This window comes from Oryzias latipes, chromosome 9, assembly GCF_053564925.1.
Source record: "Oryzias latipes strain Hd-rR chromosome 9, Olatipes_Hd-rR_3.1".
Classification (NCBI taxonomy): Eukaryota; Metazoa; Chordata; class Actinopteri; order Beloniformes; family Adrianichthyidae; genus Oryzias; species Oryzias latipes.
Window position 1 is genome coordinate 22581854 of NC_136245.1, and position 12340 is coordinate 22594193.

The 12340-nt window shown below is 40.2% G+C and overlaps 1 protein-coding gene across 3 annotated transcripts in view; it reads left to right on the forward strand.

Annotated features, from left to right (window-relative positions):
- Positions 1–743: 743 nt before the first annotated feature.
- The window catches only part of osbp2b (oxysterol binding protein 2b), a 37767-nt gene continuing 26170 nt past the window's right edge, over positions 744–12340 (forward strand). Inside the window, exons 1-2 of one of the 3 annotated variants that reach the window (XM_011479142.3) lie at positions 744–1356; positions 9673–9881. In XM_011479142.3, the coding sequence (XP_011477444.1) occupies positions 1199–1356; positions 9673–9881 (367 nt within the window). In that variant the 5' untranslated portion in view covers positions 744–1198. Of the gene's footprint in view, positions 1357–6177; positions 6298–9672; positions 9882–12340 lie in introns of those variants that run through there. The other 2 variants (XM_020705925.2, XM_020705926.3) reach the window with 2 other exon arrangements.

Here is a 12340-nt window from a genome sequence, read left to right on the forward strand (position 1 = left end):
GGTGTTTTAATTGAATATTTTGTTATTATGATGTGGTTGATGTGCAGCACTTTGTTGGGGGTGTGTTGGATTGTTGCACAAATGCATTTAGCCTGCAAACAGTAAGGTCTATTGGTTCTTTCATAAACAAAATATAGGGGTTTGTGACTTTCATTTTCAACCCCTTTCATGCCTATATATTATATCCCGCTATGAAAGAAAATCTCTTATTTTTGTTTTTGAATACTAAATTAAGGGAATTTTGGAGCTGAAGTGGTTTGATTCATATTTGCATCAATAGGAGGGAGTTAATTTTCTTAATTTTTCAAATCCAGATCCAGATCCAGATGATAATGCAAACTCTGGTCACAATGTTGGTATGTCATGGCCAGAAATGCAGATGCTTTATTTGTGTCTTTTGTAATCTCATGTTTTATGTTGTGATATTATTTAAACCATTAAGCTATAAGATATCCTAATTGAACTTTTTAATATAATGTCATCAAACGTGGGGATTTTCTTTATGTTTTTTTGAAAGCCAACAACACATTTCTGTACCATAACTGCCCTTTTTTGGGGGTAAATATTAATGGACGTGATAGTTCAAACAATCAGTATCACACATGAACTTAGGCTACTGTCAAAGGGGGATATAGGATGGTCATATGTCAGCTGTGGCGGGGCGTGTCCCGCATCAGACTGACACAACGCATGTCAAATGTTTACGAATGTTTAGATTAAAAAAAAAAGAAAAAGAAAAAGTCACGTGGTTCAGGTTTGGATCTTGGACTTCTAACTCCCAGCTGTCAAACCGGTTGAAGCGGAGCAGCCGCTGCTTCCAGCGGTTCGTCCCCAAACCGTGCGGGATGGACGTCATTAGGAACTGCTGGCTTGGTGGTGAAAACCTCGTCGGCTAGTATGGAGATGCAGTAACTAGCTGTCCGCTGTCGATTTATTCCAGCTCTGTGCGGAATCCTCTGCAGTCTGCATCAGCAGTGTCTTCTTGGCATCACTCTTCGTCCTTCCTCCGGCGTCATGTGAATGGACTCGTGGGGCACTCTCTTCTTCTTCTTGCCGCTCTCCCGACCCTTCTCCTCCGTCAGGCTTTTTCGTCAGTGCCCGCGCGCGTCCACGCTCCGACAGTCGCGGTGGGGCTGTGCTCCTGTCTCCGGTGTCCCCGGTTTATCCCGCGCCCCTTTGGCGCACGGCAGCGCCGAGGATGAGCGAGCAAGGGAAGGGCTCGGTGTCCGCCTCTGCCGCGGCCACAGCACCGGGCTCGGACACGTACAAAGGCTGGCTCTTTAAATGGACAAACTATTTGAAAGGGTACCAGCGGCGCTGGTTTGTCCTCAGCAATGGTCTGCTCTCATATTACAGGTAATTTTTTTTAAAATTTTTACTTCCAAACGTGCCATTTCTCTAAAAATAAACGCCACTTAGCGGGCAAAAGTCATCTTTCTGTTTGCGCATCATGACAGCTGGCAGCCTCAGCTGGCTAGCAATAGGCTAAGCTAGCTGTCAAATGGACAGTCAGCTGTTTACTTCCAGCTGACGGAGGCATAACGCTTTGCTTTTTGCTGACTGCTGGTTTTAGGGACGCGGATAAAAAGTCAGAGGCGGACACCGCTGCACACTTCCACTATGAACCCCCCCCCCAAAAAAAAGTGTTTGAAATTAGCTGAAATTGATGTCAAACGTTAGTTAGCAAACGAAGCTAGCCTGTTAGCATCATGTCAAGAGATCATCTTGCTGCTTACTTATGCTGAAAAAAATCACATTTTTTAATTATTTTATTTTAATGTTGCCATTTCAAATATCTGTGACGAACGGCTGTCGTGTTACTCTGCACCGCTGAGAAAAGCCACTCAGTGTGATGATCACTGCAACCAGATACGAAGCAAGAGGTGGTCGTTGTCATCCTCATCCTCCCCGCACCCTGACTGGAGAGCTCCGAGCCAGCCTTACTACACAGCCGGTGGACACCTGTGGCTCAGGTGTTTCAAGCCAGGGAGTCATGTTTCAGCTGGTCTGGCTGTTCAAGACACAGTATGGAATCAGAGAAGATCATCTGAGATTACTTCTAATGTAATGTCATAAAAGCTTAATGCTTTATTTTACGACTTTTATTCTGAAGGTTTGGCCAGAGCACATTAGCTCTGCTTCAAGTCCTCTGTTTTAACTTTTCTGGGTCATCCTGCCCTCAGTTCTCCACCAATGTTGAGGAGTTTTATCTTTATAATAATACCCATGAATGTCAGTTAACCAAACAGTACGCAACACAGAGTTGAGTACATTTGGGTATATTTGTTCAAAGGTTTGCATTAGAAGTACTTTTTCCATACTTTATAAATTCATAACTATAGGCTATGTGCGTTTAAAACTGATCTAAAAGTTCAACAGCGCAAAGACCCACTCTGATGAATATTGTGTTATTAACACCAGAGTGTAACACCAACAGTAGCATTTTTCTCATGAGAGAAGACACACGAAGAAACTTAAGCTTAAACTTGCATTTTTTGTGTTTCTTTATTCAAATCATTGTGAATCAGGAGCAGATGTAAAAATATAGTTTGAAAAAGTTTGTACGTAGGTGGGACATAGACACTACAGGTCAAGTCACAAGCTCACTGCTCCATTCCGATGCATCCACTTGCAGATGACTAGAGCCGCCTTCGTTTTCCTCGTCAAAGCTGGCCTTTCAAAACTTTACGTCTGGATAGCTCTAATATTGCTCGCCATTTTTATTGTAGTGATGTTAGGTAGGGGGTATAAACTGGCAGGAGAGAGTGCAAACAGATGGATGAAGGGAAGTGTAGGAAAGCTTACTCCGAGCCAAAAGTCCCGCCCATGACTCGGAGGCAAATTTCTAATGAACTACTGCCCTTCTGCAGGAAAATATGTTCTAGAAAATGACAGTTTTTTTTTTATTTTGGCTAAAAATGGCATAATCATAATTTAAAAAATGATTTTACAATAGATTAAAATGTAGTGGGACTTTAAAGTGTTGGTGCAAACTTCCGTTGCTGACCATGCTAAACCAGTGTGGTCCGAAACTTTCTATTAGATCTATTTGTCATATTTTTTTTAACGTATCCTCCCTGAATTTTTAAAGGTCATTAATGCATTTTAAAAATTACTGATAACCAGTGAAAACATGAAATGAAAGATAAATAAGTCTAAAATTACAACATCAAAACCCATATTTAGCTAAAACCCTACTGAAATAAAAAAAAAGTCTTTAAGTGTGTTTTAAAATCCTCAGCTTAATCAATAGAGTGGAGGAACAGAGGCAGAACATTCCAGAGCTGTTGTTATACGGTACTCGATCTCCTCTAGTTTTAAAAGGAGTGTGAGGGGGCAACTGAAAACCTGACTGGAGGGTCTAAGACCATGAGAAGGTTAATAGAATCTAAAAAGCTCAAAGATGTAATGTGGAGCCTGACTATAGAGCTCTAAAAGGAAAACCTTCTCTTTTGCTGATCTGGGTTAAAAGAAGAGCAACATAGTTCTGCTCAGGGTAAAAAGGAAAGCTCCCTGTTGAATGCCCCGTCATTAATAGTCCATTATATTGTAAAATAACTGCTTTTCTTACGGGTAAATCTAACTTGTTGACATCTGAGCAGGTCTGTTTTCTCCTCCACTCATGTCTTCCTGGAAGGCCAGATAGTGTTTACATGGCTCCAGGCTTTGGGTCTTTGTTCAGCATGAAAACATTCAGTTAAAAGAACGGCTTAAAAACTAAAACTTCTCACCGAATGTCAAGTAATCACACTGTTCCATCTCAGAGAAAAAGCAAAAAGTTTGAACATTTTGTCCAACTTAATTTTTAGATAAACCTAAGGGAAATAAACTTTTACAAATGCAACTACTAACTGGAGTTTTACTTTACCTACAAACACAGTCAGCCCTTAATGACTAAAAGCAATCAAAATGCTGTGTTTAAAGAAAAAAATAATTATACAACTTCCATTACATTCTGGAAAAATTAGCCTCTTAACAATAAATACATCAATGCACTCAAAAAGTCAAGACTGCTTGGATCAGATGCAACAGGATCCACTCGTCTTTTTTCCATATTGACTCTAATATTTTTCTTTTTAAGAATAATAAATATTAACTTGCATTCAATGGAACTGCTTTGTCAAAATTTAAAAGAATCCCTGTTAATCTTTCCATTTCAAAGCAAAAATTAGCTTTGACCAACACTCAGTATTTACACCCTAAAAAAAGTTGTATTTATTTATTGTCTGCGTTTTTTGGTTCACTTTTTGGGCTCTCAGACTAAAGTAACTTGGTGTTGTATTTTTTCATTGTCCATATAATGCAAAGATCCTGTTTGTGTGTGTCGGACTTGGAGCGCCTGACAGAAACCGTTTTGAACAAACTGAGCAACTGATTGTTGCTCAGGGGTTTTTTCAATAATTTACCAAGGTTAGCAGTGTCTTAGTCTGTAAAATACGGAGCTTGGTGCCTTCCACAATGTTAAAAAACCAAACAAAAATTCAAAATCTAACTACTAACCTCTCTGAGGCTTAGCTCTCCTGAACTCCATCTTTTCCTCCTTTTCCAATTTCAGTTATATTTTAAACTGACTTTTCTTTGCAGCTTTAATGTTCTAAATACTATTTCCTAACCTAATAGGGTAAACCAAGCTTGTAGTGTTTGGGAAGATTACAGGGCATTAAAACTTTGAGTGTTACTGGAGCTCCCGTATCAGTGCTCCTGGCTCTGTCTTAGTAGACCAGGCAGCACATGTTTTCTTAAGAGTAACCAGATAGTGTCATTTTAAGTGCTCACCAGATGTTTGGCCCCATCCATGGCTCCTTGAAGGGATATGTCGTGGTGTTAAAGCTTAACTCTATGATTGAATCGTTGAGTCAGCCAAAATTGAAGGCAAGGTCGGCCCCGGCTCAGTAAGGTTCACTTTGGCCTGATTCCACTCTTGTAGCCTGACATGTCAGCCAAGTGACTGGAAGAGGCTCCTGTGATCTAATCTTGCTAATGGTCTCTTTGTTGTTCTAAGCACCAGACTGCAGACTGCATGCCAATGTCACTCAGTTGGTGTGGCTGACCTGACACTATTGGTGTTTCACTGTGAAGCTGAGAGCAGTGGATGGATGTTCAAGACGGCAGGAAGCCATGTTCTCATCATCTCATTGTTTCATTTTATCAGCAGGTCATGCCAAGCCGTCGCTGTAGTGGTATCACTGCCTTGGTTTTCTTTTGTCCTGTTTCTATCTGTTTTTGGCATGTCTATCAGCATGCCTCAGGCTCCTTCCCTCCATGTTGTGATATGACAGCCTCCTGCCCATAGACTGTAAAAGGCAATGGATGAATTCAGGTGTGACATCACCGATAGAAAATGCCTGACCTCCGGCTCTCGCTAAATCCCTCATCATTGCTTCTTGATACAGGCACCACCATATGAAATCAGTTGACAGTGATTGTCTACTATGGCAATGGCAAAAGTAGTTGTCATACGATGACTCAGCGCAACTCGGACCAATCACTGTTGACTGGTTTCAATATGGCGGCCGCCGTAAAGCGAAGCAATGGTACTTCCTATTTGGGAACACCAGGAGGGAGGGGCTGAGCTGTCCATTGTTTTTACAGTCGATGCTTCTGCCACAACAAAACCTGTTGGAACTCTGTTCTTCTTTACTTCTCTTGGCCGTGTTTGGTGGTGTGTGCTCTGTTGTTCACCGGGTGCTGTTTTTATCGTTACATGCTCCAGATCGGTGGATTTGTGTTTTATCAGGATGTGTGCACAGGGCACTGACAGGTAAACTCTGCAACGTTTTCTTGATGCAGTCGGAGATCTGAAACTTCTGTCACATCTTCAGCTCCACCCGCCCTTCTACACCCTCCCCTCTACTTGTCCCATAAAGCTCCTGTAGCCTTTATCTTTCTCTCCCAGCTTCTGGACTATGTAGTTTCATGGCCTTTGCATGGCCTCGCTTCCCTACAGGGCAGAAGTGATCTGCATGGATCTCCTCTTACTCGTCGGCAGCACATTCGGTTTGCTGACCCACTTACATTCAGGACTCTTCAGCTGAGCTCAGCTGAGTGAGCCTGGAAACTGGCTGCTCTCTGCACTGCTTTGCATGACCCCAGTGTAATGTTGTATGCACAACCGATGTTCACCAAGTGCCAACAGAGGAGGAGTACACTGTTCTGCTTGTTCTCCTCTGACTCTAGAACAAGACCCGAATTCAGTCAAACAAGCAGTATGAAGAAAGTTTCTGCATGAGAGTATTCCTGCTGCCTTTCAGCCTGAAGAGGCTATAGGCATTCCTGTGAATGTCAACTGAAATTGAAGTGAGTTTACGGTCTAGTCCTGCTAGGAGGCTGCTGTGTGTGTCAGCGGGTGAGTGGATGTGTGGAAGGCACAACAGATATTTCCACACGATAGTATGGTTGAATGCTTTAAATATGGTGTTCCCAATGCTTAGACATGTGACATGGAGGGCTCCAGTGTTGCTTGTTAAAAGTGTTTTAAACATTGTGAAGCAAAATCAACCTTTGCAAAAAGGTGTTACAATTTCTTTAAAAGGAGACAAGTTTTGAGACAAATTGGTATTTTTGAAATATCTTCATAAGAGAAAAAAATACATACTCAATTTGCCATTGATAGTTAAAAAGAATTTATGGATCACTGTTGTGTTGGTTCCCGACATTTTAAAATACTTTAATGTTTTTAAAGATTGAACAGCATTGGTTAGTTATCCATCCATCCATCCATCCATCCATCCATCCAACCATTATCTAAACCAGCTGAATCCTTTTTGGGGTCACAGGGTTGCTGGAGCTACTCTTGGGTGAAGGCGGGATATACCCTGAGCAGCGCCACACAACCATTTCTGCAGACATTCACAACTCGGGACAATTCAGAGATACCAATTAACCTGTGAAGCATGTTTTTGGACTGTGGGAGAGTAAATTGAACCTTTTTGCTGTGAGGCGAGAGTGCTAACCACTATTCCACAGTGCAGCCCTAGTTCTACATCCTAAATGTTTAAAAATTACAATGTTTTCTAGTCAATTATTGAACCACCGTTTAGATGCAAAAACATGTTTGTTTGTTGCAGACATCAGGTATGTTGGGTTTCTCACTGGAAAATTACGTAAGGCAGAAATAACTTGAAATTCTTTTGATGCCTTTTTTTATTTTATTTTTTAAATATTTAGTGAGTTTTGCTGGTTTGCTTTTCAACACTGTCCTGTATGTAATGTAAAGCAACTGACTGCTAAAGTTAATAAAAGACAAGTCCTGAATATTATTATTCCTATTCGACCCTAAACTACAATATCAGCTGTCTGACAACAGACCAGCCAGTTGCCCAAATGCCGGCATACATCAAAGAGCTCTGCGGCGGCGCTAGTAGTAGCCTAGCAGGAGCTATCGTATGACAAAGCAGCCTAGTTATCATAAATCTTTTGATATTTTTCTTATATTCATTGAGACAGTATTAAAGTGATCATTTTTGTTTTTCATGTTCCTTTTTTGAACGAAAATGGGTCACAGAGACACGGAAGTTACCGCTGAAAGCGGCTTAGTTTTGCCGGCGTACAGAGAGCATATCCGCGTGAATGACTTATGACGTGAATGATTACTGCGTTCGAACGGATTAATTATTGCGTTCGAACGACATAATTATTGCGTTCGCACGAGTTAATCATTTCGAGGGAACGGAATAGTATTTTGAGGGAACGCAATAGTATCTTGTGGGAACGGAATAGTATCTTGTGGGAACGGAATAGTATTTCGTGCAAACGACATAATAACCTGTGGGAACAAGATATTAATCTTTGGGAACAAGATATATTTTTATATCTTAATGTCAGGACACAGGCTCCATATAATACACCTACAGATGTTAAATAAGACCTGTGTGTTTTTTTAGTGCGACGCCCAGCTTTTGAAATTAGGGATGAACTTGCTGTGCCAAACTCTGTACTCTGTGAGACCCTTGCTGCCAGTCCCTGTGAAAATGATTGACATGGCCGCCCAAGTAAACACCTCCTCAAACTCATCCCTGTTGTCTCCATCACTGCAATTGTTATTGTACCTGAAAATAGCCTAACATCTCATTCAGTTAGTTATTTGAGATTATCTGCATCACAGATTTAAACATACTTGTACAGAAAACATTTTTGCCAGTACACAGTGGAAAAACACAGATGTATACATACATGTTTCTGAGTGCATTTTAAAATCCTTGTTTAACATGCACAGCTCTTAACAACCAAGCACTGTTCTATAAAAGACCTTTTGCAGCCATACACTCCCAGCAGGTCCCTGAGATCATGCGACTAGGGTATGCTGGTCGTGAAGAGAACCCAGTTAAAAACTAAAGGTGACAGCCTTTGCAGCAGTGGCTCCATCCCTCTGGAAGTTTGTTCCTCTCAGCCTCAGATCTGCAGATTCAGTGTTTTTCTTTTAAAAAGCAGCTAAAAACCTCTCTTTTTAAAATAGCTTTTTTATAATTCTTTTTATATTCTGTGTTTTACTGTGAAGCACTTTGTGATTTTTATTATGAAAGGTGCTTTACAAATAAAGATTACTATTATTATTATGTGTATATATTTTTATCATTTAATTTATAAATAAATAATGCTAACTAAATTATTTTAATTTTATTTGTTAATTTTCTTTATCTTCAATCTCTAAGTCAATTGCAACACTACATTTTACTCCATAAGGAATAAATAAATGTCTTTTTGAGCTATTACAAATCCAATAAAAAAAGACAATATTGGTTTTCATATATTGTTCATGTTTCTATCAAACATTTGGTAATGTAATGCTTACTAAAACAACCGGTTGGACTCTTTGTTTGTGTTCTGACATTTTATGCACAAATTAGCTGCAATGCACCTTTTTTTAATTGCCGCTGCCTAGGTAATCAATACAATTGGTTTGCCAGATGCTGATTTGAAAATTGGCTCTCCGGTGGACATATTGATCCATTGCTGCCATGTATCTTACCTCAGCTCTTTATGATAAAATGCCAGATTTTCAGCTTTTTTACCACAGTCCTCTAAAAAAATTGTGATTCTCAGCATTTCTCTCTTTTTTATATATATAAATACATATTATTTTTTTAACAATTCTGCTTTGAAATTTCCACTCTTAAAATTTTCCCAAGGACCATATAGGCGATTTTATTAAAAAAAAATGTCTCAAAAATGTCCTCTTTTGTCAGAGACCTGTACAGTGTGTATGAACAGCTTCATTCAGTTTGTCCTTTGCCTGTCAGTTTTTACCTCCTCCTACTGTCCTCTCTTTGTCTGCTCTGTTGGACATTGTTTATTTGTGTTAACTCCAGCTGCTTTGAGTTGAAACACAAAAGGCCCTGTTATCTAGGTTACTGAACGTACAAGCTGATCTTAGTGGACAGTTCACATGCCCGCTATTCAACCCTTCGCAGCACATTTTACATTAAATGAAAAGCAAAAGAATTTGTTATGCTTTACTGTTCTGCTTTAAACCTATGCTGCTGCTTTGCTTTTGGAATTTCCGAATCCCTATGCCAGTCCTCAGACCCTCTCCAGTCTCTTGCTTGCTCCTTGCCAATGTCTGAATGCTAGTTGCTCTGATCAACCTGCAACCTTTGTGTAAAACCTGTTCTCAAGGTTAGTGTCCTAAACTGTCCTCCTAAGTTTTTTTCCCCTTTATGTTTTATTTTGCAGGACACAAGCAGAGATGGCCCACACGTGTCGTGGAACAATAAACTTGGCCACAGCGCACATCGACACAGAGGACGCATGCAACATCGTCCTGAGCAGCGGAGGCCGCACTTACCACCTGAAGGCCAGCACCGAGGTGGAGCGGCAGAGATGGGTGACGGCGTTGGAGTTGGCCAAAGCTAAAGCCATCCGCATGATGAATGATCAGTCTGGTAAGAGCAAAAGTAAACAGGCTTTTTGGCAAACGGAGTACCAAACTTCAAGCTTTTAAGTATTGAAGATCAGAATAAAGCTTCTTCCCAACTCTATTCTAATTCCACTTGGAGCCAGAAGGGGGCAGTGCTGTCTGCTTTGTCTAGTTGGAAAACAAACAAGACTATGCTAATACCACTGTGAGAACTGAGCTTCCATTCAACCTCATCCTAACAACAGAACACTCTCCTTTCCAGAAACACTGCTTCTTTTATGGCTGTATTAGGTCTTGCTGGTTAAAGGTTGTGGGAAAGGGCTGGCTGCAATGTTTTTTTTTTTATGTTTGACTCTGGCATCAGCCCTGAGAGTCTCTGGCCTACTCTTTTGCAGACGCATTCTCCAGAGGTTGAAGCAGGCTATATATTCTTCTGGCCTCCATTTGAAATTCAGATCACTAAATATAGACTAGGGTGGGGTAGTGTAGGGGCTTTTTGCTTTTAGTTGAGCTCTTCCAGTGTTAGAGATTGCTAGAATATTTGTACTTTTCCACGTGTAAGTCACACGCTGTAGGATAAACATCCTAACTGAGCTAAACTGAAGATTATGTGCTTGAAAAACATGTTTTGAATGCAGCATTTTTATACAAAACACATTTTTTTCCAGAGATCCTGGAGAGGTGGCCCAGCCAAGACAAGTAGAATATGAGTCTTTTTGAAGACTTCTGGAATCTTTTTACTTTATGTAATACATTATCTCTACTTTAATCTATTTGTTGCCCAGCAAGAAGTAATGTGTATTTATTTATTTGAGTCTCATTTTACAGCTCTCACTCCCTCAAGGGGAGAATTTGTTAACACAGGACACAGGACAGAAATTCCAACTCAAATAAACACGTTTCTGCTAAAATAACACTTTCGTAGTATTCAGTATTACTTCCTAGTATGCTACTGGACTCTGCCAAGACAAACTGATCATTTCTGAATTCATTTTCCCTTTTTTGTTTTTATGTGTTACAACGAGCTCTTATCAACCTATTCAGGCTGAAGTAGAGCGTGTAATTCTTAAGTAAAAAAACTAAAAAAGAAACACAAAGACTTTACGTCATTAATCTGACTTTCCCTTCATTTTCATCTCGTGTTTTGAATTTTTTTCCCCTTTTTTTAATGGTTTCCAGTTTTGCTTTGCTACATGAAATAACCAGTTTGATAAAGGCATTATTTGTCAGTTGTCTGTAGCATCCTGTTCAGACGTTTTATTCATGAGCAGCTCGGTGGCATGAGCATATGTTTTTCCTGATGAAGCTCCTCTTGAATTGCTCACACCGTGCCAAGTAAGGTTTCTCGGTAGAATCAGCAGGTGGCAGTGTTTGCCCTCACTTCATCTGATTTCTCCAGTGTCTTTCTTATTGGTTGCCAGGAAATGTTTTTTTTTTACCAGAACACAAGACATTTGCCTCAAATGGTGCGCCTCGTGTGTAAACTAAAACAGCTGTTTTCAAAGCTAAACAAGAGTCAGAATATCTCTGGTTCAAGCTAAGTTCAGGAAAACAGAGCTGCTATAAGACAATACCACCTGATCTGACATTCTAGCTGTTGGAAGTATTGAGTTCTTGAGCAGCAGTGTGTTGATCTGGGCCAGCATTTAATTAGCAAGTCAATCTAACAGACGGGGTGAGATTTGACTCACAGGGGCTCAGCTAATTTGTCAGTGAAATAATTGAAGTTTTTTTTCTGACACACATTCCTGCTTTATGTTTTTTGTATACATTTGTATTTATTCTGTCAAATCATATCCCTTTGCTAAAAACTGCAGTGCTCTGTCCATGGTCCTGAAACTGTTCGAAAAAGGACAAAGGACAAATTAGCATCAAGCATTTGAAGACTGTGCATTTGTGTGAATCCTCTTTCAGTCTCCTCCCTCCTGGTGTGTTCTTGGTGCTGGTTTTTCTTTTACTCTCCTTACATTTTCTCCAGTGCTCCCTCTTTTCTCTCTCTTTTCGTCACCCTCTCACACTCCATGCCTGGTTTTCCCGCCACTCCCTCTTTTTGTCCTTTCTTGCCTTTCACTCCCAGTAAGCCGTTGACTCTGTTTTCCATCCAGCTGGCTAATATTTTCAAAAATGAAGTCCCTTAGTTTTCCACATCAATCTCATTTCTTTATTTTTTAATAGAATCAATGTTTTCACCGTTTAAGTTCTAAGGAACAACAGACAGGATAAGACCAGGGCTACCTTAAGTAAGTACATACATTTTTCTGTTTGTTGGGTTGAAATGTGTGAGGATGGGGGTGTGTGGATGGGGTTTTGGATTTAGTTTATTAATATTATTATGCATGTATGTTTTGGACATTTAAACATATTTGCAGTCCATCATGACTGAAAACTGTTGGAAGGTCTGTTTTATAGAGAGGTAAATGTAACTTTTAAAGGAAGGTGAGAACAAGTACATTCTGGTATCAATTCTGCTATCAATGTGCACTA